Source organism: Carassius carassius, chromosome 50 (assembly GCF_963082965.1).
Source record: "Carassius carassius chromosome 50, fCarCar2.1, whole genome shotgun sequence".
Lineage (NCBI taxonomy): Eukaryota > Metazoa > Chordata > Actinopteri > Cypriniformes > Cyprinidae > Carassius > Carassius carassius.
In genome coordinates, this window is record NC_081804.1 from 19,802,013 (window position 1) to 19,828,163 (window position 26,151).

A 26,151-nucleotide genomic window follows, 5' to 3' on the forward strand; every position below is an offset into this window, starting at 1 on the left:
TGCCCTATCCCACGACTTCGAAGAAGCTCTCTGTAGCAAAAAACCTTAGCGCTGCAAGCAGCTGGACTTCAGGGCTTAAAGCAAAATTCCGCCACATTAGCCTGGACATCGCAGATCTGAGAAGGTCCAGCAGCTCCAAGAGTTGTCTTGGGAAGCAATTTTTTTTTATATAGTCACGTCAGGCAAAATGTCAAAAGGGCTTAAGTTTTGCCGAATAAAAAAATGTACATGGACTAAACGTTGTTTGGCCGGCGCCGTCTTTGATTCAATACAAGGACACGTTGGATCGCTGCCATAGTTTGTCGCTAACTGGACACCACCATGCTTACCCATTTATAGATCTTAGCCATTTAGAGCCAAATTGTTTGCGAGATTTTAATTATCAAAAGTGATTGCCAATTTAAACGCTTTAATGACATTACGAAATAGCCTAGGCTGATTACCATTATATTAGTTCTGAAACCACATAAAGTCAACTTCATAAATAGGCCTGTATCCATTGCGAACATATTTTATTATTAGTCTTAAAATGTCCATAACATAAAATCATTGTTGAGCCACAACATTGTCAACATACCATATTTTGACTTGTGCTGCGCTGCGCTGATTTCTAAAGACTGCTGCACAGTGGCAGTGACTAGAGTCTTGAGCTTAAACAACAGTAAGAGAGAGCTTATGAATGGTCCAGATCAACCTTACGAAAGTGTGACTTACAGAAGATATACTTAGCATACGAATGTGTTGGGAATCGTGCCATAATGTGAGGTTAAGGAATAGGTTAAGAACTACATAGCAATAAGAACGTTTTGTGGAACCAGGCCCAAAACTGTTACAGTGTATATATGCTTCTTCTGGGGCAGATTATCCAGAAGTATGGCTTTGGCTTAAGCTTTCTTTAACTGTTGTAAAACAGAAATCTTAATAAGTGTAACATTTCTGTGGACTATAGCCAAATATCCACTTCTGTCCAGGTGTGGAACTTGGGGGTGACTTTTGATAACTAGCTGACTTTTAATGCTCATTTTAAGAACATTACAAAGTTAGCTTTTTTTATCTTCAGAACATTGTGCATCTTCAACCTTTTCTCTTTAGGCCTGATGCACAGAGACTCGTTCATCTGTTGATGTGTAAGACTGAAAGAACCTCAGATACTTTGATCTCCTGAGAAACAGACAATACAAACATACACGACCATCTTCAAGAAACACCTCTCTCACATCTGTTATCAGTTCCTTCTCATCCCCTTCCTTACCCATCCTCCCTCCACTTGGTTCACTCAGAATGGTCAATAGTATAATGTTCTACATGTAATATTTACAGTCATGCCTTGTAGCATTTGAATCGTCTCAGGATGAGTGGTACAATGGTCTCAGTCTTACAAAAGTAGGCTAAAAGATAGTACAGATCCTAAGAGTTAAGAGATATTTTGCTTACAGTATTGTGTGTGCCTTTTCTCGGGGTCTTCAATGTGAATTACCTTCTGTTCCCATTGAGGTGTAAAACCACCCAGGTCTGGAACTTGGCTAACTGCAATTCTAATTGTTTGTGCATGCCTCCATTTGGGGGATGTTTTATCTTGGTGTTGTATTTAAAAGTTTGTAGCATAAGTGTAAGGGTGATTCTGTAGCCAGTAAGAAAGCCCATAGTGTGTCTCTGTAGAGTACAGTCTCTTTAGAGATCAGGCCAGGCTAACGCTTGGTATTGGTTCAAGTGTACTTAAACCCCTTTCACATTGCACGTTGGACCCGGAAAATTGGCGGAACATTTCCCGGGTTGCCTTCTGTGTGAACGCAAACACGTCCCGGGATTGATTCCGAGTTTGATCCCGGGTCGGGGACCTAGTAATATTGCCGGGTTCAGTCCCGGAACGAGCTCTGTGTGAACAAAAGCAAGAACTAATGCCGTAAAGGGTGTGTCGTAGTGATGACGCACGTTGTCGCATGACTATTTTACCAGCTGTTTTGAAGGCAGATCAACATTTGTGATGAAACAAAAAAAATGTGCAAACTGTAATGAAGCAGAGATCAGGTAGTTCCTCAATATCCACGCTGGAGCTAAGATCGTTCGCCAGTTTTAAAGGAAAGTTAACGTGCCTAGCGTTTTTGACTCATACATTACACATAACATCCTGATGTCACGTGTCTTTATGGGACCTTTACGGGTTGTGTGTGAACGCACGCACATATTCCAGAGTATCACTGGTAGTGTGAAAGGGGCAAAATCTAGCGACCCAGGAACAATTGCCGTGACACATTACCCGTGTGTTTTCCGGAATCGCAGTGTGAAAGGGCTTTAGACTGTAAGGGCTTATAGGGAATTGCCGTTTAGGTCAACTGGATGTTGTTCGACCAACCTAAATATGGTGAGCCTCTGATTATTTTAATATTACTCTAGCTACTGTAAGTGTACATGGGAAACCATGGCATGACCATACCAAAACTACTATCTGGGAAAGTAATGTTGGTCAGTTTATATCTATAGTAGTGGTTGTGACTTCTGACTAGAAATAATTTTGCTTTATTCAAGTGTGTACAAATATATGGGAGCTAATTAAAAGTACTTTTAGAATGTGCAAACATAAGAGCGGCCATCTAAAGTATTTTAGCCAATTACCTCAGTCTAATAACCAAGACTGAAAATTGCCTTTAAATTTGTCCAAATGAATTCTTAGCAATGCATATTGCTAATCAAAAATTAAGTTTTAATATATTTACGGTAGGAAATGTACAAAATATCTTCATGGAACATGATCTTTACTTAATATCCTATTGATTTTTGGCACAAACACAAAAAAAGATAATTTGCCCCATACAATGTTGTTTTGGCTATTGTTAAAAATATACCCCAGCGACTTAAGAAGTTTTGTGGTCCAGGGTCACATATTAAATGGAGTCAGGTATGGGTTGGTGTTAAAGGACCGAAAATATGGTAATGCAGAATAAGGGATTAATATGTACTTTTTAAGTACTAATAAACAACAAATATACTAGTAATATGCATGCTAATAAGCAACTAGTTAGTAGTGAGAATTGGTCCTTAAAATAAAGTGTTACCGAGAATATTATTCACATGTAGCCAATGAAGATCACAGGCTGGCATGATGCAAATTTGTTACAAACCTACATAGATAAATTAAAGAAGTGAGACTGGATTTACTGCAACTCATTTCAGCAGAATTTATTCTTTATTTTGGGAGACGTGTGATGAAATGAATTATATATATAAACATAACACACAAACATACACACACACACAAACACACAGGCACACAAACACATACATATATATAAATGTTCATAGCTTGAGTAGCAAGATTGTGTTCAGTTGTAAATATTTCTTCCATTTTGTATTTTTGGGTAAGAATAAGAAGCACTTGTTCCAGAACTTTGTTTCTTTCATTCTAACATAAGAAAAAATTCTGGAATCTAAGTTATCTAGGCCTAAATTAAATTATATAAATATAAAAAACATCCAGAAGCATTTTTTGCAGTCTACAATTTATTGAGTTTTAATGGACTAATAAATTAATGTGTGTGCACTCCGTGTGTGATTTGGTGATATAAGCCTACTTGATAACGTCAGATTGCACATCATTATAACAACACTTACTTATCACAGACGATGCTGTATAATGCACACCCCTGACTCAGCTTGTGCGCATTTGTGTTACATTACACCACTGTGTGTGAATAATTCCACTGTGGTGACCCCAAAGAGAAATATCCAAAAAGTGTATAGTAATTAACTATTTATTGTTATTATACAACTCTGATAGATGCATGGATTTTCAACCTTGATCTTAAAACTACTTAAAACTGTTAAACTCCTGCTTCTAAAACTAAACTTTCTGACCTTGTAAGCTAATATAAAAGTTTGTTTTATACCGTTTTCACTGTGTAAATTTGTCTCATTCATACATTGCTGTAAGTGTTTTAGCAAGCAAGTCAATTACAAATTGAAGGAAAGAGGAACAATGCGTAAATAACAACTACAAAAATGCAAAACTAAAGTAGTACACATTGTAATTTCAAACATGGGGTGTATTTATGTGTCTGTAAAATTGCTAGATCAGTACCTGGTCTTTGGAGTATGGCGTGTCGACTCGTTGGCGGTCTCTGCAGGCCTGTAGCAAGATGTGGACAGCATTGAGCTGCAGGAGAATTTCACATGCCATGCTATCAAAGAATGTGATGTTGGCCAGTGCTGCTGAGGCCAACAGAAACACTTCACCACAGGAAGCACTCCTACATAGATCTGCAGAGACACATGCAAGATGAATAAGTGAACAACTGGCCACTGTTTAGTAAGCTTTTTAAAACCGAATAGCTTGATTGTGGTTTGACAAGCTACAATTTTTTTTTTTTTTAGTAATTCAGATGAATTAGAACTGGCTCATTGAAAAGAAACATAATTCCCAACACAATTTGAGGCAGGAATTCAGTCTCGTTTTTACACTCAACCATTTTGATAAATTAATGCCTTCCTTGAAGGTGCACTAAGAAAAAAAAAATGATCCACTAGAAATGGGTGGTGGTGTATTTACTAAAGACGCTACCCTGTACCTTTATTTTCTTATTTTCTTCTTGTATTGCGGGACATTTCTAGGCTGCATTTGTAGGTCTGGTTTACGGGTGGATTTAGTTTAAAATCAACCAATCCAATTTAACATGAATTACCAAAAAGGGGAGAGCACAGTGGCACAAAGGTGTAAATGTCCACTGAAAAAAAAAGAAAAGTTCTCTGGGGATTACTTGCGATGGCAACAAATGGCTGTTGTACGGAAGAATGCCTCAGTAACATGCATCCAAATTGGTACATATTTGGCATTATATGGACCCATGGTATTTCTTGAAAACAATGGACAGATGTATTGACACAGTGGTGGAACTGAAGTCGGAAGGAATGTAAGTCACCAGGAGTAGAGTGGTTCACCCCTCATTAATAAGTCATTTTATTTTCTCAAATTGTGCATGTGTGCAAACATTAAACGCTGCTTGAACTCACTGATGAGGGCTGTGACAATGTCTTGCATACTCTCAAGGAAGCTGCCAAGGTGTTGTGTGGAGGTGTGATGGGGGGAGGTGATCTGAGCCATCACAGCCGCAGCCTCCGCTCGAGTCCCCTCTGCACATGTGCTGTCCGTTAAGATGTCTGCCAGAAACAGGATCCCATCCACCTGAGTAACACAACCGATGAACACGTCAAACTAAACCTTTGGATTAAACTGCTGGATTAGCTTTGATTTTATGTAAAATGGCAATTTTACAGATTGGTCATGTGACTTGCTAAGCTATAATAAAGCTAGGTAACATTTTATTTTGAAAGTCATACTATATTTAAACATTCTATTAACTATAAGTAACTTTGTCAACAAACTTTCATTGGAGAATTAGTACATTATCTGCTAAATGTCTGCTAACACCTGACTTTAATTGTACCTCAGCAGACCTTCTACTGAATATGAGTAAATTTGCAAGTAAACTTATTTTACTTAACTTAACATTAACCTAACTGTTTACTAGTAGATGCAAAGTTACTTATAACGTACTCGATTACAACGTAACCTCGGTTCTCTCTAGAACAGGGAACGAGTACTGCGTCTTAGCTAAGACGCTGTGGGAAAATCTCTTTTCATGATACACTGAAGCAAAAAATTATCCTTAATTTTGAAATATTGTAAAGCGCATTTGCAGCAGCATACAGCCATAGGCGAGACAGCTCGCTCGCTCATTGGCTGCTCTGCGGCAACTGCATAAGCCTATCGAGCGCAGGCTTCACGCCCTCCATGCCACTTCCCGCCAAAACGGGTGTGGCCTAGCCCTATAAAGGGAGCTCGGAAAGGCTGACTCACCTGATTTATTTCATCGCCGAAGCGAACCAGAGTGAATCGTACGCACAGCAGAGAACGCAGTACTCTTACGAGAGTTCTCTCGTACTGCGTCTTAGCTAAGACGCTGCGGGAACCCCATGTAAAACGCCGTGCGTGCAGAGATCACACACAAATAAACCTGGAAGCGAAGCCCAGGATTTACAGTGTACAATCAAACCTAGGCTAGGTTTTTAACCTCTAATCAAACAGTTTACAAAGAGGGACTCACAGAGAGTCCTAGAACAGGAGGGGGGAATCCTCCGTCCCCATATCTAGCAGCGTCCGTAGACGCGACAATATGACATCACATATTCAAGGCAAGGCCTGACTAATGTGGGAATGTGGGTCTTACGCAATACTGCCCATATAACAGTCGGCAACGCAGCGCGCTTGCGATCTCAGAGTTCCAATCAGGACACTGATTCAACTATACCGACAACAGCTTTGCTTGCAGAGCGGGAACCTCTAGGTTATAAAACCTGATAAATGTAAACGGCGAGGCCCATCCTGCCGCCATACATATATCCTGTAAGGAAATCCCACTAGACCAAGCCCACGATGAGGCGAAGCCTCTCATGGAGTGCGCTCTGACACCCAGTGGGCACTGAAGGCCCCTGGAAGTGTAAGCTAACGCTATGGCGTCAACTATCCATCTGGATAGGCTCTGTTTCGAAACAGCCATTCCCTTGGAACGTCCACTAAACGAGACAAACAGCTGCTCAGTCTGTCTGAAGACGGCAGAGTGAGACACATAAGCTCTTAAAGCCCTAACGGGGCAAAGAAGACTTGAGTCTCCATCCTCTTCTGACACCGACAGGGCAGAGAGGGAAATAACCTGAGCCCAAAACGGTGTGTTGAGGGATTTCGGCACATAACCGTGCCTAGGTTTGAGTATGACTCTTGAGTCATTAGGCCCAAACTCCAAGCACGTCGGGCTCACCGAGAGCGCATGCAGGTCACCCACACGCTTCACTGAAGCGAGAGCCAACAAGAACACTGTCTTGAATGACAGATGTTTGAGGCTAATCGTTTGGGTAGGCTCGAAAGGGGAACCTTTCATGGCCTCCAAAACCGTCGAGAGGTCCCATACAGGGACTGACGGAGGTCTGGGAGGATTCAGCCTCCTAGCTCCTCTAAGGAAGCGGATGACCAAATCGTTCCTTCCTATTGACTGACCGAGCGTTGTCTCAGAAAACGCTGCGATAGCCGCCACGTAAACTTTCAGTGTGGAGGGGGCTCTGCCCTCCTGTAGGAAGGAGAGAACCTCCGTCACCTCACAATCAAGGGGTGAACGTCCCCGAGCTGTGCACCAGCTGGAGAATACTGACCATTTCGAGGCATATAGCCGTCGAGTCAACGGAGCTCTAGCCTAAGTGATAGTATTTAGCACTCCCACTGAGAGATCAGTGGGTAACCGTTGAGCGCCCACACATGGAGGGACCACAACTCCGGTTGAGGGTGCCAAATCGAGCCCCTGGCCTGCAAAAGGAGGTCCCTCCTCAACGGCACTGGCCACGGGGCAGTGTCTGCTAACTGCATCAAATCTGGAAACCATGGTTGGTTCTTCCAAAGTGGTGCTACAAGCAGTACTGAGCATTTTGTTTCCCTCACCCATTCTATCACCTGCGGAAGGAGGGAGACAGGGGGAAAAGTATATAGTGGGCAGCACGGCCACCTTTGTGACAGCGCGCTTTCGTTCTTGGAAAAGAACGCGGGGCAGTGAGCGTTTTTGTGGTCCACTTCCGCCCTGCCAAATGTCTCCCACAGCAGCTGGACTGTCTGCGGGTGTAGAGACCATTCGCCCGTGGGAATGTTGTTTCTGGCCAGTCTGTCTGGACCCAGATTCTGTAGCCCAGGCACATGAACTGCTCTCAGCGAGCGCAAGTTGCGCTGAGCCCAAACCAGGAGGCGTTCCGCCAACCTGTACAGGTTTCGGGACCTGAGACCGGCCCTGGCGATTTATGTAGAACACCACAGACATGTTGTCCGAACGGACTAAGATGTGGTGGCCCTTGATTCGGGGACAAAAGCGCGTCAGCGCGTTCTCCACTGCCAGCATTTCCAGACAGTTGATATGTTGGAGCTTTTCCCGTTCTGACCACAGGCCAAAGAACGGTCTGCCCTTGAGCAGCGCTCCCCATCCCGAAGTGGAGGCGTCCGTCGACACCACTTTCACTTTCGAGGAAGTCCCCAGGCTTACACCTGATTGGTACTAGTCGTTCGCTGTCCAGGGTTTCAAGGCTGTAACACAGCTCTGATTGACCTTGAGACGCAACTGACCGGATATCCACGCTCTGCGCGGTACTCGCGCTTTCAGCCAGAACTGCAAGGGGCGCATGCGGAGCAGGCCCAACTGAAGAACTGGTGATGCTGAAGCCATGAGACCTAGCATCTTCTGAAATTCTCTGAGCGAGAAGGTCGCGCCGCAGCGGAAAGAGCTCGCTGCGCGCTGAATGCCCAACGCGCGCTGTGGCGCAGCCGCGCCGTCATGGACTGTGAGTCCAGAGATATACCCAAAAACAGTATCGTCTGACTGGGGTTCAGCGAACTCTTCGTCATTGACACTGAGACCGAGTTTCTCGAGGTGATCGAGTAAAATGGCCCTGTGCTCCACGAGCTCTGATCGTGATTGAGCCAGAATCAGCCAGTCGTCCAAATAGTTCAGCACTCGCATGCCTCTGAGTCTGAGAGGAGCGAGCGCTGCGTCCATGCACCTCGTAAATGTACGAGGAGCCAGGGACAAGCCGAACGGCAGGACTGTATACTGGTATGTCTGGCCCTCGAAGGCGAATCTCAAGTATCGCCTGTGACATGACGCTATCTGTATTTGAAAATATGCGTCCTTCAGATCCATCGACATGAACCTCTGCGAATATGCGCGAGAAGTTTCCTGGTTGTAAGCATCTTGAAACTGCGTTTCGCCAATGCTTTGTTCAGCTGTCTTAGATCCAGTATGAGTCTGAAACCCCCGTCTTCCTTGGGCACTAGAAAGTATCTGCTGTACAGCCCCCCTTCGCTTTGAGCTTGAGATACAGGCTCCACAGCCCCTTTGGTCAACAGTTTTGATATTTCGGCTCGAAGTAGGTGTGCTACTTCTGTTTTGACCGTAGTTTCGACACGCACTAAAAAGCGCGGAGGGCGTCGAAAAAACTGTAGCGAATAGCCTCTCTTTATAATGTCTAGCACCCAATCCGAAACCCCTGGAAGCGCTGACCATGCGTCTGCATGAATGGCTAAGGGTTGGATGCGAAGCACGCTCTGTTGGCTGGGCAACGGCAGTGCTTCGATGTGCTGTAACATGGGCGTTATGCCTGTGACATTTGAGGCGGGGAGCGCGCTGATCGCAGCTGGCAGATCGCTTGTCTTCGACCCCGCCACGGTGCTTAACCGAGTGAGGGAGGGCTTTTTGTCGCACTGTCTGCCTGGGCAGAACGAACGTGCACGGGTTTCGTTTTTACAGAAACCACATGACGTGTGTGACATAGTGTTTGTGGGCACTGAAGAGTGGGCACGTTTACTATGTAGTGTGTGCGATCGACCTGAGTCGTTGTTATGGGCGCGAGCCCTGTGTGAAGGGCTGTGCTTATATGTGGAGATGGGCACTGAGCAGTGAAACAGCGGCGTGCTTGGGTGAGAGTTCGGCCGCAGCGGGACTCATACACCGGCGCTTTCCTAGGAGCGCTAGGATGACTTCGGGGCTTCCGGTCTTACCGCAATCCTCTGCCGTGGTCCCCGCGGTGCGGGGCGACGGGCGGTAGAGCGAGAGCGGGGTCTCGAGCTGCGTTGCTGTCGCTGTTGTGATGAAGCAGCAGGAGGTGGGGGGTGTGGCTGAGAGCTTTGCGGGGCCGGTCTAGCACGACTCGCTGCAGAACCGGAGCGCTTCGGAAGGAAGTGCTTAAAGGCTTGAGACGCCTTCTGGACCTCGACGAATCTCTCAATGAACTCGTTGACAGAGGATCCGAAGAGGCCAGCGGAAGTTAGCGGGGCGTCGAGGAACGCGGCGCGGTGCCATGTCTGAAAGCGTCAGCAAGGGATGCCTCTCAGCCACAGTAGCGGAAGCCATAACTCGTCCCATAGCCTGTGCAGCGGACTTAGCAGCGCGAAGAGAGAGATCCGAAGTGCCCCTCACATCCGCGAGACAGATAGCCTCAGGTCCCCTCTCGTCCAGCTTACGGAGTAGTTCACCCTGGAATATCTGCAGCGTGGCAATGGTGTGTAATGCAGTCGAGCCTGCCCAGCAGCAGAGAAGATCCGCGCAAGCAGAGATGACGTCATGCGGCAGGCTTTAGATGGCAACACCGCTTTCGTCAGCCGTCCAGCAGAGGACAGGCAAAGGTGCGTCGCTATCGCCTGTTCCACAGGCGGAAATGACTGGTAGCCTCTGTTTTTAGCATTGTCCAGTGTGGAGAATACTGGTGAGACAGACGAACGAATTCGTGCTGAATAGGGAGCGTTCCAAGCCTTTGCCACCTCTTCGTGAAGCTCAGGAAGAAATGGAGCGGGCTTTGAATTCGGAGAAGTACTCTCACCCGGAAGATAACTACCATCCAGCCAGGAATGAGAGGGGAGCGCTGGTGCAGACCATTCGAGGCCGAGACTCGTCGCGGCCAGCGTGAGCACTCGCCTCGGCTCCTTCTCGATGTCAGCTCGTCTGCTGGGCTTTTGAGCAGAAAGCGCGAGATCCCCGGAGCTCGCCCAGCATTCGCTGCCCGAAGCTAGCAGAGAGCATGTGTCCTCTTCCCCCGACGCGGCCCTGAGATCAACTTCCTCGGAAGACGCGGCTGCAGATGGCGAGCGCTGACCATCGGGAAGCGATGCAGGGGATGCCGGTGAAGCAGGGTGAACCGGCGAGCTCGGTCGGGCTGGAGAAGGTTCCGCATCCGCTGGGAGCGGCGCTTTTTACGGCGCGACAGCGCGGCGGGGAATGCAGGCTCGGAGAAAAACGCCAAGCGAGTCCTCAGAGTCACCATTGGCATCAGCTTGCAGTGAGGGCAGCCGCCGTCAGCGAGCGCGAGCGCTGCATGATCTTCACCCAGGCAGGAGACACAGATGACGTGACGGTCTCCCTCGCTGAGTGGGGCTCTGCACGAGCTGCATTTAGAAGGCATCTTAAAAAAGACGCAAGCTCTTTTACGAGTGTGTGTCGCAGGGCGAACACACACACGAGGATATAAAAGGATATGGGAACCGGAGAGCGCAGCAAGAACGGCAGTGGAAGGCGGCGTTGGCCAGCAGCTTCAGGAATGGCTCGTCCCATTGAGATGCTATCAGACGACGCGTTTTCAAAATTAAGGATAATTTTTTGCTTCAGTGTATCGTAAAAAGAGACTTTTCCCGCAGCGTCTTAGCTAAGGCGCAGTACGAGAGAACTCTAGTAAGAGAACTAGTAGAATGTAGTGTACTATTGAAATAAAGTGTAATTTAAAAATATAATATCAGTATGCCAGTTGTATAAAAGTTGCTAGGCTGAAAATTTGATATTATACCTATATAAAACTGGAAATATATAAATAGTTGCATCAATGCATGTAGCATATATATATATATATATATATATATATATATACACACTAGGGGTGTAACCCGTTTCGGTACAGGGCTTTCGGTACGGTGCACGTGTGTACCGAATGCAATATTTTGTGTGTGGAACATAAGTACATTTTCGTGTTTCCAAACGAACATATTAAGTGGCGGAAGTCTCCGCGGTCATTGCAAATCCCACCCTACAGCTGATTCTAAGGCCGGCGACACACTGGCTGCGTGGCGTGAGCGTGGCGTTTCTGCTGCGTGTCAGTTGCGTGACGGCTGCTTCTCATTTTCTGTTTCTTTACACAACAGAATCGTGCCTGACGCGGCGATGGCGCACTGCTCCTTTTGTAGGTGACATAGAGGGAGGCCGCCAAAAGACCAGGAACTTGTCTTCACGACAACAATATCTATACTTCATGTTGAGCATAAATATAAAGCCTACTGATAAAGGACACCGTCAACAGTATTGACGGCAAAATAGACTATGTTTGACAGGTGCAATATGCCAGTGTGTCACCGGCCTAAGGTTTTAAAAAGGCATCACGCGAGTGTGAACATCACTACAACTAGGAAAAAAACTATTGTGATTCAAACACAGCTCCCGTCGGCATTTAAACAGACCTTTGATCTTAATCCCGATCGGTCCAACGCAATAACGAAATCTGAGCAGGTCTAAGAACTGAAACTGTTGATGCTGCACTTTACACTTTGGAAAAGTTATATAATATATTTTTTAAATATGAGCAGGCCTACAAGCTGGGATTGGTAATGCTGCACTGTAATCATAGTTATTTATTTATATTTTTCATTATATTTTATTATATGATATTGGTTTGAGACTGAGAGTATTTTATTTAGTGGAGAACTTTGCAGCAGTATTTTATTTCTTATTCTTTTTTTATTTTATATATATTTTATTAAAAATTATTTTAAAAAAGTGTTAACAAATTGTAAAAAAAAGTTTATAGTAATAAACAACCTGCAGTTTAATGTTTGCATTTCTTTCCCTTACTGTACCGAAAATGAACCGAACCGTGACTTTAAAACCGAGGTACGTACCGAACCGTGATTTTTGCGTACCATTACACCCCTAATATACACATACACAAACATGCATTGATGCAACTATTTATATATTTCCATAGTTTTATATAGGTATAATATCAAATATATATAACAGGTATATAATAAGTATATATATATACATATACATATACAGGTAATGGTCGTATAATTAGAATATCATCAAAAAGTTTATTTATTTCACTAATTCCATTCAAAAAGTGAAACTTGTATATTATATTCATTCATTACACACAGACTGATAATTTTCAAATCTTTATTTCTTTTAATTTTGATGTTTATAACTGACAAATAAGGAAAATTAAGTGTCAATTTGAATATAACTTAAGACCAATACAAAGAAAGGATCTTCAGAAATCTTGGCCACTGAAAAGTATGAACATGAAAAGTATGAGCATGTACAGCACTCAATACTTAGTTGGGGCTCCTTTTGCCTGAATTACTGCAGCAATTTGGCGTGGCATGGAGTCTATCAGTGTGTGGCACTGCTCAGGTGTTATGAGAGCCCAGGTTGCTCTGATAGTGGCCTTCAGCTCTTCTGCATTCTTGGGTCTGGAATATCGCATCTTCCTCTTCACAGTTCCCCAACAATTTTTTATGGGGTTAAGGTGCAGGCGAGTTTTCTGGCCAGTTAAGAACAGGGATACCATGGTCCTTAAACCAGGTACTGGAAGCTTTAGCACTGTGTGCAGGTGCCAAGTCCTGTTGGAAAATGAAAACTGCATCTCCATAAAGTTGGTCAGCAGAAGAAAGTGAGAAGTGCTCTAAAACTTCCTGTTATATGGCTGTGTTGACCTTGGACCTCAGAAAAAACAGTGGACCAACACCAGCAGATGACATGGCGCCGCAAACCATCATTGATTGTGCAAACTTTACACTGGACCTTAAGCAATGTGGATTGTGTGCCTCTCCTCTCTTCTCTGGGACTCTGATATCTGAAGGAAATGCAAAATTTACTTTTATCAGAGAACATAACTTTGGACCACTCAGCAGCAGTCCAGTCCTTTTTGAAGCAAGATGCTTCTGACTCTGTCTGTTGTTCAAGATTGGCTTGACAAGGAATGCGAGAGCTGAAACCCATGTCTTGCATACGTCTCTGCATAGTGGTTCTTGAAGCACTGACTCCAGCTGCAGTCCACTGTTTGTTAATCTCCCCCACATTTTTGAATGGGTTTTGTTTCACAATCCTCTCCAGGGTGCGGTTATCCCTATTGCTTGTACACTTTTTTTCTACCACATCTTTTCCTTCCCTTCGCCTCTCTATTAATCTGCTTGGACACAGAGCTTTGTGAACAGCCAGCCTCTTTGCAATGACCTTTTGTGTCTTGCCCTCCTTGTGCAAGGTGTCAATGGTCGTCTTTTGGACAACTGTCAAGTCAGCAGTCTTCCCCATGATTGTGTAGCCTACAGAACTAGACTGAGAGACCATTTAAAGGCTTTTCAGGTGTTTTGAGTTAATTAGCTGATTAGAGTGTGGCACCAGTTGTCTAAAATATTGAACGTTTTCACAATATTCTATTTTTCTGAGATACTGAATTTGGGATTTTCCTTAGTTGTCAGTTATAAACATCAAAATTAAAATAAATCAACATTTGAAATATATCAGTCTGTGTGTAATGAATGAATATAATATACAAGTTTCACTTTTTGAATGGAATTAGCAAAATAAATAAACTTTTTGATGATATTCTAATTATATGACCAGCACATGTATATACTGTATATAGGTGCATCTCAATAAATTAGAATGTTGTGGAAAAATTTTATTATTTCAGTAATTCAATTCAAATTGCGAAACTACTGCACAGACTGAAGTGGTTTAAGTCTTTGGTTCTTTTAATTGTGATGATTTTGGCTCACATTTAACAAAACCCCACAAATTTACATCTCAACAAATTAGAATACTCCATAAGACCATTAAACATTTTTTTTAGTGAATTGTTGGCCTTCTGGAAAGAATGTTAATTTACTGTACATGTACTCAATACTTGGTAGGGGCTCCATTTGCTTTAATTACTGCCTCAATTCAGCATGGCATGGAGGTGAACTTAACACTGAACTTCAAGGTACTTGAAATATGAGCTTCTCCACCCTCCCTCCAGACTCTTGGACCTTGGTTTTCAAATGTAAAACAAAACTTGCTCTCATCTGAAAAGAGTACATTGGACCAATGGCAACAGTCCAGTTCTTCTTCTCCTTAGCCCAGTTAAGACGCCTCTGGCTTTGTCTGTGCTTCAGCACACACTTGACACGTCTGTGTGTGGTGGCTCTTGATGCCTTGACCCCAGCCTCAGTCCATTCCTTTTGAAGTTCACTCAAATTCTTGAATTAATTTTGCTAAAAGTCTGCAAATCTCTTTAGTTGTGTATCATTTTCTTCCACTCTTTTTCCTTCCACTCAACTTTCTCTTAACATGCCTGGATACAGCACTCTGTGAACAGCCAGCTTCTTTGGCAATTAATGTTTTTGGTTTACTCTCCTTGTGAAGGGTATTAATGATTAAGAGACCTTTTTGAAGGCTTAGGAAACCTTTGCAGGTGCTTTGAGTTGATTGGCTGATTGGCATATCACCATATCCTAATTCGTTGAGATAGGCTGCATTTACACTGCAGGTCTTGATGCCCAAATCCGGTTTTCTGACTATATCCAATTTTTTTGACAACCCGCTTACATCATCTTTTAAAAGTGACCCGTATCCGATTTTTGCATTTATACTGTACACTGCTGAAATTACCAAACGTAGACGTTCTGACCAGGAAAAGGTAAGACAGCATTAAATACAATGGATGCAGATGCAAATAAAATGATACAGTGTTTTGCTTTCCACAATATTTTGAAGTCAGCAAAACATTGGTCTCACGGCGGAGAAAAAAGAGGAGATCCCTTTATTTCTGTAACAACCCTGCATTTTTGCAAAGACTTAAAGGACATGAACCCTCCACATTGCTCCACTGTGTGTATCCTTCGTCCTCCATTGCACCTGTAAGTCATGTGATCTCAGTTGGTAGTGTCCACCTGAGTTGACGTCACTTTTTTAATGAAGTACGATTCGCATTTACTGGGGAATATCCGATTTGTATGCTTACAAGACACACGCAAATGCACGTATCCAATTTATTACCACATATGAATTAGGCCTGAATCCGATCTGAGAAAATCGGAATCCATGCAGTTTTTCCTGCTTACACGTTCACCGGTCATATCCGATGTGCGCCACATGAGAGGAAAAAATTGGAATTGAGTCACTTGAACCATGCAGTGTAAATGGGGATATAGTGAATTGGTGGGTTTTTATTAAATGTGAGCCAAAATCATCACAATTAAAAGAACTAAAGACTTAAACTACTTCAGTCTATGTGTATTGAATTTATTTAATATACAAGTTGCATAATTGGAGTTGAATTACTGAAATAAATGAACTTTTCCATTACATTCTAATTTATTGAGATGCACCTGTATATATACACAACTATAGAAAAAAGAGACCACTTTAAAATTATCTGTTTCTATGGATTGAATGTATTTAGTAGGTATGTGTTTGAATAAAATGTTTATATTTGTTTTAATCCATAGAATAACATTTATTCCAAATTTTTTATATTTTATATAATATATTGTCACTTAGAGTTCCACTAAAATTCATTCAAATATTGATTTCTTAACTCTTCTGAAGTTAAAACATTTGTAGTGTGCTGTCTAAAAATTAATATAAACTAATATATCTGAAAACATGGCATCTTTTTGACCACTGTCCAAATGTCATTTCATGCACTAAATGACAAATTTTTTATTTACACTACATAGCAGAATATGAGAGCTTTTACATAAAGTAGTATATTCAGTTTACCATAGCACATTATGAAGTCATATAAACTGTATACAGTTAATGACTGTATGATATGCAGTATATGAGAACACATTGTTATGTGTTTTTTTCTCTGATGCAGACTCAGACCCTTCAAAGATATAAATGAATCAAACTCATGGTATTTCTGAGCTGAGAGCGATAGGGTTTACAGTAATCTGTGCAGTTTGAGAATGCTGTTCAAATTATGTAATATATCACCACACAGTGGCACTGTTACACAAACTATAAAACTACTCACCAGCCGCTAATACTACAAAACGTTATCATTAATATATTGAGCAGGTGAGTAGGAATAACTACCATGGCCATATCAGATTTGTGTAAGTACAAATCAATCCTCTACCTACTCACAAATATATATATTACAGTTTAATAAAAAATGTCTTCCTATGCAATTCACTTTAAACAGTTAAGCATTCTAGTTATAATATATATATATATATATATATATATATATATATATATATATATATATATATATGCATGTGTGTGTGTGTGTGTGTGTAATTAATTCATTTCATCACAATATTCATTACATTTATGTAGGTGCTTTTCTGCTTTTCTAAGCACTCATAGCACTCTACATTGTGAAGGGGGTATCTCCTCGTCCACCACCAGTGTGCAGCATCCACCTGGATGATGCGATGGCTGCCATAGTGCACCAGAACGCCCAGCACACACCAACTTAATGGTGCAGAGGAGACAGAGTGATGAAGCTAATCAGTAGATATGGGGATTTGTTAAGAGGTCATAATGGTCAGAGGCCAATGGATAAATTTGGCCAGGATGCCGAGGTCACACCTCCACTCTTTTCAAAAGACATTCTGGGATTTTAATGACCACAGAGAGTCAGGACCTCATTTAACATCTCATCTGAAGGATGGTGATTTTACAGTATAGTGTCCTCTATACTGAAGCTTAAAGACCTACACAGACCACAGGGTGAGCCCCCCCTGCTGGCATCACTTACACTTCTTGGAGCAGCAACCTAGTTATCCCAGGTGCTCTCCCATTCAGGCACTGGGCTGCAGGGCGATATGGCTGCTGGCTTTATATATCAGTTGGTTTATTTGATGTGGTGATAAGCTTTTCACATCTACAGATTGTAGTGTTGTAAAGTTAAATGTTCAGTCTAAATAATATCTGTGAAAATTAATCTAAAGGCTTGAATACACTGTCATCACAGAAAAAAAGTATATATATATATACATATACATCAATTAATAAATGAGAGATACTGCATTCACAGCTCATACAGATTCTGCTGCACTCTTCTGGGAGCTTTTATGTGTATGCTGAGAAACTGATACCTTTTCCAGCTGGCCGATGCCCTCTTCAACACAGCAGATAGAAGCCACAGTCCTCAATGCCTGTGCATACAGAGTACTGAAGCAGTCCTGTCTGCAGATCTTAAGAAGGGCCACCACAGCTCCCTCCTGTGGACCACACAAACTGTCTGCTTTAATAAGTGCATTCAAATATCAATTATTAATCTGCTTAGAAAAATCCAACCTTCAGTAACATTTAAGTGGATATGTATCTTCAAAAATGTAAAACTCAATACAGAGTCTATATAAGTCAATATACTTAGTATATATATATATATATATATATATATATATATATATATATATATATATATATATATATATATATATATATATATATATATATATGCTGTGTGAGTATATGAATAGGTACATCAGGTAAATCAGGGGTGTATGTGAGTGAGTGAGTGTGTGCGTGTGTGTTGTAGGTCTATTTACAGAAATCAGTAATAAGATCAGCATCCTTTAACCCAGAACTGTGGATGACAGAAATCGGTCGCCACTACAGAGAAAATGACTGCAAGACGAGCTAACCACTGTCATTATGTGAATAAGCTTAATTATATGGGCAGCACAGCGCGTCATCCTGGGGCCACGCGATGCCACACTAGAGAGCCTCAATCTGCAGGATATTCACAAAGGCACATGAACACACCAGCTTCAGCTTTCTCATGCCCACCAGTCTGTTCTGTCTCTGGGTTTATTGACGAAAAAAACATTTAGCAATGAGTAACTGTCAGAATTTTTGAATTGCGCCCTTTTTTTATCTTTGAATTAAATTTACTATTCATTGTTTAAGTGTAAATTATTATTATTATTAGCTTATTAGCCTTTCTTTAACTAACCATGACATCAAATGGTTTGATGTTCCTATGCAATCATGTTCATCCATTCCTCGAAGAGAGATTTATAATTATTAGCTGTAATTAATTATTAATTAACTTTATTTTAGTAATCTGTATATACTAAAAAAAATTTAAGCATTAAAATATCTATACACTTATACAGCAAGGACATATTACATTTAACAAAAGGGACACAAATTTCATTTGTAATGTAAACAACAATTACAAAAACACCCATTTAAAATAAATGCTGTTTTTACTAACTTTTAGTTTTGGCATTAAATCCTGAAAAAACACTGTATCATGGTTTCAAAATTACAACACAACCATTTTCATCTGTGATAATAATAAGAAATGTACAACAAATCAGCATATTAGATTCCCTAAGGACATGTCTCAACAACAGACTGCAATCTGTTAGGATTAACTCTTCCATCCTCACCTTGAACACTGGTATACCCACGACTGCATACTTGTACATGGCTCTTACTCCATAATCAGCAGACAGCACCACGGTTTTAGGCCTGATCAGCAGTGACTATGAAATGGCCTACAGGAAGGAGGTTCAGCATCTGGCAGTCTGGTGTGAAAATTATAATCTCCCACTTAACACTCAGAAGACCAAGGAACTAATTGTGGACCCCCGACGGATTAGGAAAGACCACACACACACACATACACAAATCTACATTAATGGGGCTGAGGTAGATAGTTTATCTAGTTTCAAATTCCTGGGTGTCCATATCTCTGATAATCTTTCCTGGTCCCACAACACCACCACTCTTAGAAAGTAAAAGGAAGGCTCACCTTTCCCCCGACATCCTTCTAAACTTTTACAGATGCACAATTGAAAGCATCTTAACAAACTGCATCAAAGTGTGGTATGGCAACAGCACCATCTCAAACAATAAAGTTCTTTAACAGGTTGATAAATACATCACTGGTGTTAAGTCAAGTCAAGTCAAGTCTGCTTTATTTTCAATTCTTCCACATGTACAGTACATACATACAGATAATCGAAATTGCATTACTCTCAGACCCTTGTTGCATACACTAACAGTAGAGCCTAAAAATCTAGATCAAATATAAAATATAAGATACAGCTATACAATAAGGCAATGTAAAAAGACATATAATAAACTTAAATAAATAAAGTTAAATAAAGCAGCGCAAGGCACATGGCAGATAGACTGCAAATCAGTGAAGTGAACAAACAGTCTGATTAAAGTGACAAAGGGCTCAAGAGCAGTTATTTTATTAAACTGACTGAAGAGGTAGTAGAATAATGTCAGTTCCATGGTGAATGAGGTAGTGAGCAGACCAATGCTGCACAAAGTGACTGGTGCATACCATCATATGTTAGTGGGGGGGGGGATCTGCGGAGAGGGGGTTTCATAGTTCAGTGGTGCCTGGGGCAGAAGATGGACAGGGTGGCAAGTTTTGGAGCGAGTTCAGCTTCCTGACAGCCTGATGGATGAAGCTGTCCCTCAGTCTGCTGGTCCTGCCCTGGAGACTCCGCAGTCTCCTCCCTGATGGCAGCAGACAGAAGAAGCTGTGTGATGGGTTGGTGGGATCACCTGCAATGCAGACAGCTTTGCGGGTGAGACGGGTACCGTAAATGTCCTGGAGGGAGGGGAGAGAGACATCAATGATCTTCTCAGCTGCTCTCACTATAGCCCCTTTCACACTGCGATTCCGGCAAATACATGGATAAAGTGTTCCGGCAATTGCTCCCGGGTCGCTAGATTGTGCACTTTCACACTGTCAGTGATTACCCGGGATATGTGCGTGCTTTTACACACAACCCTTAAAGATCCCGTAACGACACGTGACATCAGACTGTGATGTGTAATGTACGAGTCGAAAACGTTAGGCACGTTATACTTTCACTGAAGCTGGCGAACGATCTCGGCATCAGAGCGGAAAGTGAGGAACTAACTGATCTCTGCTTCATTACAGTTCGCACATATTTTTTTGTCGCGAACGTTGATCTTCCTTCAAAACAGCTGGTAAAAGAGTCGCGTGATAACGTACGTAATCACTACGACACGGCATTAGATCTGGTTTTTGTTCACACAGCGCTCATTCCAGGACTGAACCCGGCAATGTTACTAGGCCCCCGACCCGGGTTCAATGCCGGAATCAATCCCGGGATGTGTTTGCTTTCACACAGAAGGCGACCCGGCAATGTTCCAGCAATTTGCCGGGTCCGACGTGCAGTGTGAAAGGGGCTTATGCATTGCAGTGTCTTTTGGCAGGACGCATTGCAGGCGCCATACCACACAGTGATGCAGCTCGTCAGGATGCTCTCGATGGTGCCTCTGTAGAATGTGTACATGATGGGGGCGGGGCTCTCCTCAGTTTGCAGAGGAAGTAGAGACGTTATTGTGATTTCTTGGCCAGTGCTGCAGTGTTGGCGGCCCAGGAGAGGTCCTCTGTGATGTGTCCCAGGAACTTGGTGCTGCTCACTCTCTGGAGAGGAAGAGTGGAGACGATCATAGCCCAAGTTGCTTGAAGTCCAGTGTTAAGTTTCCACAGTCTGTGATGATTTGGGGTGCAATGTCACCTGCTCGTGTTGGTCCATTGTGTTTTTTGAAGTCACTGCACCCGTTTACCAAGAAGTTTTGGAGCACTTCGTGCTTCCTTCTGCTGACCAGCTTTTTAAAGATGCTGATTTAATTTTCCAGCAGGATTTGGCACACTACCCACAAAAATACCAAAAGTTGGTTAAAAGACTGTGGTGTTGGTGTGCTTGACTGTCCAGAAAACGCACCAGACCTGAACCCCAAAGAGAATCGATGGGGTTTTGACAAGAGGAAAATGAGAAACAAGAGACCAAAAAATGCAGATGAGCTGAAGGCCACTGTCAAATAAAGCTAGGCTTCCTTACCACCTCAGCAGTACCACAAACTGATTTGAGTACCATGATGAATTGTGGCAGTAATTAAAGCAAAAGGAGCCCCTACCAAGTACTGAGTACAAGTACAGTAAATGAACATACTTTCCAGAAGGTCTTATGAAGTATTCTAATTGGTTGAGATAGTGAATTGGTGGGTTTTTGTTAAATGTGAGCCAAAATCATCACAATTAAAAGAACCATAGACTTAAACTACTTCATTCCTTTAGCATTGTATTTTTTTATTACACAAGATTCACAAATTGAATTGAATTACTGAAAAAACTTTTCCACCACATTCTAATTCACTGAGATGCATCTGTGTGTATATATATATATATATATATATATATATTAGTGATGCTCCGATTAATCGGCCACTGATCATGATCGGCCGATATTGGCAAAAAATTGCTTGATCAGTGAAACCCAAAAGCGCGATCACGTGAGGTATAGATTACTCGCACGACTTCTTCACACATGCATGCACGGCGCACAGGCACACAACAGCAGAGCGGAGCTTGTCAGTGGCAACATGAGTTCTCCCGTCTGGAAGTTTTTCAAAGTGTCCGATAAAGACGTAAAGTTAGCCATTTGCAATGTATGTCATGATGAAATCCCTCGAGGTGGAAGCAAGCACATCATTTTAACACCACTTACATGATGAGGCATCTTAGAACACACCATACAACTGAATATGCCGAGTATGAGAAACTAAACCAGCCGAAGCCAACAACATCCCCATGCCTCAACCAGCCGACTGTGAGTGATGCATTTAAACGACGTGAACCATACAGCAGATGTGTGATCTGTGATGTGTGTCTCCCCACGTTGTACCAAACAGTGTACACACACACATTGACAGGCTTCTGAAGGATAGTGTACATATTAGCTTCACAAGCAATATATGGAGTGCAGACGCCTGTCCAATGTCCCTGCTAAATTTAACAGCACACTTTATTGACTCAAACTTCGAAAGACACAGCATTGTGCTACATTGTCAGGATTTCACAGGGCCACATTCTGCGGAGGCTTTGGTGAACGCATTTAGCGGCATGTTTTAGTCCCAGGGGAATAGAAAACGCCAAAAACATGCAGAAAGCAATGAGAGACGCGGATTTCCCTGGCCTGCCGTGTGTAGCACATACTCTCAAGCTTGCTGTGCATGAGGGTATATTATCCCAGTGAAGTATTTTGGATATCACAGCTTCAGGGAGACACATTGTTGGGCACTTTAAGCATTCTCCGTTGGCATATACCCGGCTGGAAAATTATCAAAAGCTGATACACAGAAGCTATATGCAATTGCAACAGTGCTAGATCCAAGGTAAGAGAAACTTATATCACTTATCATTAGTCTTCCCCTGTCTTTCAATCTTTGTCCAACTATCCTACTAAATAGATAATTAGGCTTTTCTTATGCCTTATTTGAAGGACGGCTTATAGTAATCTAAAATATTTTATATTTTTTGTCATAGTTGAAAATGGGTTACTCTGGTAGTATTTAACCCTTTAATACCTAAGCCAAGAAATAATGGACATCAGAAAATGTTATGTTTTTTTTTTTTAATCTGAAGTCTTTATTAGGCCCTTTAACAAAATGTAAAAAAATAACAGATTGTACAACAAGTAAAAGATTGTATACAACAGGGTTTTATGCAAAGTTTATAGCTCATGGTGACACAGTGGGTCTCAGAAATGCATGTATCAAATATGATACGTACAGCATTTAAGGGTTAATTTTTGTGACTATGTAATCTGACACAATTGTATGTGTGTGGCCTGCATGGCAAGTCACTATAATTGATTACACATAGTTTCTCATTTTTATATACATTTCAGATACAAAGACAGATACTTTCCAGAGGTACTCAAACCAACTGTGTGTGATCTGTTTCGGGACGTCATTACAGCCCATTGTCACACTGAACTGCCAAGTACAAGCAGCATGGAGGTGCCCAGTTCCAGCAGGTCAACAGACAAAAGCCCACCAGCTTGCTCTTTACAGGCAATGTTTGCTGAACTGGTGGAGTAGGATATGCGACAAACTGATGAGGAAATCACGATCATCTCACAGATCAACCAATATCTAGCAGAGGCCGTAATGCCACGCAGTGGACAGCCACTTGCTTATAGGCAGGAGAATAAAGGCCGCTTCCCTGCACTTGTACAGACAGCAAGAGCATATCTTTGTTTACCATGCACACGTTTGGATAGTGAGTGACTGTTTAGCAGTCGCTCACTAACCCTAACCCTAACTGTCTAACCCTAACCCTAACCCTAAACTAACCCTGACATCAAAAAATGTGGAGATGCTCATAGTCATCAAGAGAAACTTGCCTTTTATGATTGAGACCTGAATGATTTTGTACTCTTTGTTAGTAGGCCGAAGCCCAGCAAGTTCAGTTTTGAAACGTTATGTGGCCAATTGTTTAATTTTAATACAAAAAAGGTACATTTTACAAGTAGCCTGGGCCTATGTGACCTCATCCCATCCCAAGTTCATCTGGTTGGCCTCCTTGTTTCTCTGCTTTGTTATTTAGGAAGGATGGCATTGGCATACAGTAGCTTACATTATTTTATTTTTTTGATCTGATGTAGTTGGTTCATCAACTACATCAGACGTTCATAATAATAATAATAAAAAAACAACTTGCAACATACAGTAGTTTTGTCCTTTGTGGCAGTAGCCAGTTTTGGTGTAACAAGTTTTACATATAGCTGCCAATTATTAAATGTAATCAGTGTTTTAAGAGGCTACATCCCATTAAGCTGATCTGATGTGTGTTCGTCTGCCTAACCCCTCTTTGTTTTTTTGTTTTTTTTTTCTCCATTCTGTCACCGATGGAGTTTCGGTTCCTTGCCGCTGTCGCCTCTGGCTTGCTTAGTTGGGGTCACTTCATCTACAGCGATATCGTTGACTTGATTGCAAATAAATGCACAGACACTATTTAACTGAACAGAGATGACATAACTGAATCCAATGATGAACTGCCTTTAACTCTCATTTTTGCATTATTGACACTGTTTTCCTAATGAATGTTGTTCAGTTGCTTTGACGCAATGTATTTTGTTTAAAGCGCTATATAAATAAAGGTGACTTGACTTGACTTGACTTGACATGAAGGCAAGGGAAGCATGACACAAACAATAACAAAATAAAAGACATGAAATCATGAACATGACAAAACCCAAACATGAAACAAAACCCACATTACATATATATATATATTTGTATAAACAAAAAATATAAAACAGTCCATTACTGGTTCATGCATGAAAGATGAGCCTTTGGTTTATTTATGGTCTCAAATATTGAATAACATTATGAACTATAAAGCAATATCAGCGCAATGTTGGTGAATTAAATTTGTCTCATTTTTGAACTGTGATGTTCAGTGTATGAATTGAATTTATGAACAAAAACTAGAACAATGAGTATAGATTAAACAGAAAGGGAGAACCAAAAGCGCTGACAGATCTTTAACATGATGTATTTATTTTATTAGTGCACGGCAGCAGACGGAAGTGAATGATGAATTCCGATGCCGGTAGCAAACAGCCAGTTGTCATTTCTCTAAAATTAAATTCAATTCAATTTATGCATTTAGCAGTAAAAGTAAAACCTTATCAGACGACTAATGGACATGAGGCCTCCCCATCACTGTCATCATAGTTAACCAATAAGAACCCAGACAATTTTGTCCTTATAGGAAAATGCTGTGGCATATATACAGTATATATATATATATATATATATATATATATACACAGTACAGACCAACAGTTTGGACACACTTTCTCATTCAAAGAGTTTTCTTTATTTTCATAACTATGAAAATTGTAGATTCACACTGAAGGCATCAAAACTATGAATTAACACATGTGGAATTAGATATGGAATTATATACATAAACAAAACGTGTGAAACAACTGAAAATATGTCATATTCTAGGTTCTTCAAAGTAGCCACCTTTTGCTTTGATTACTGCTTTGCACACTCTTGGCATTCTCTTGATGAGCTTCAAGAGGTAGTCACCTGAAATGGTCTTCCAACAGTCTTGAAGGAGTTCCCCGAGAGATGCTTAGCACTTGTTGGCCCTTTTGCCTTCTGTCTGCGGTCCAGCTCACCCCTAAACCATCTCGAATGGGTTCAGGTCCGGTGACTGTGTAGGGCAGGTCATCTGGCGCAGCACCCCATCACTCTCCTTCTTGGTCAAATAGCCCTTGATGCCTTTAGCGTGACTCTACAATTTTCATAGTCATGAAAACAAAGAAAACTCTTTGAATGAGAAGGTGTGTCCAAACTTTTGTTCTGTACTGTATATATATATATATATATATATATATATATATGTTACATATATGTTACATTGGCCATTTATTTCTCAGTTAAATAGGAGTTGTATGTTGTTATTGTTTTTTACTTATCCACAGCATATATCAAAATAATTACTTTTCTGGGAAGACGAAACAAAAACCTTGCTTTGCTTTGAAATGAGCAGCAGAAAATACATAACACCTAAATAACTGAATCAGCTAAATGAATTGAGCAACTCATGCATTTTTCTTAATGTGACAAATACGTCACATCTAAATTCCACAAAAATGCACACATTGTCACATGACTGAAGCTGGGTGTTCATTACATGTCACTCAGGGACTTCCTGAGTGGAAAGTGAGGGATAATGCTTTGAAAATACCTTTACGGATAATCACCAGAGTTCACTGAC

At 41.7% G+C, this 26,151-nt stretch overlaps 1 protein-coding gene across 2 annotated transcripts in view; it reads right to left on the reverse strand.

The window, feature by feature from the left end:
* LOC132133683 (protein inscuteable homolog) overlaps positions 1–26,151 on the reverse strand; it is a 101,544-nt gene that overhangs the window by 24,895 nt on the left and 50,498 nt on the right. For both annotated transcript variants that reach the window (XM_059546598.1, XM_059546597.1), the window contains exons 7-9: positions 17,660–17,785; positions 5,005–5,176; positions 4,076–4,254 (exon numbers count right to left, since the gene is read on the reverse strand). In XM_059546598.1, the coding sequence (XP_059402581.1) occupies positions 4,076–4,254; positions 5,005–5,176; positions 17,660–17,785 (477 nt within the window). The remainder of the gene's footprint in view (positions 1–4,075; positions 4,255–5,004; positions 5,177–17,659; positions 17,786–26,151) is intronic.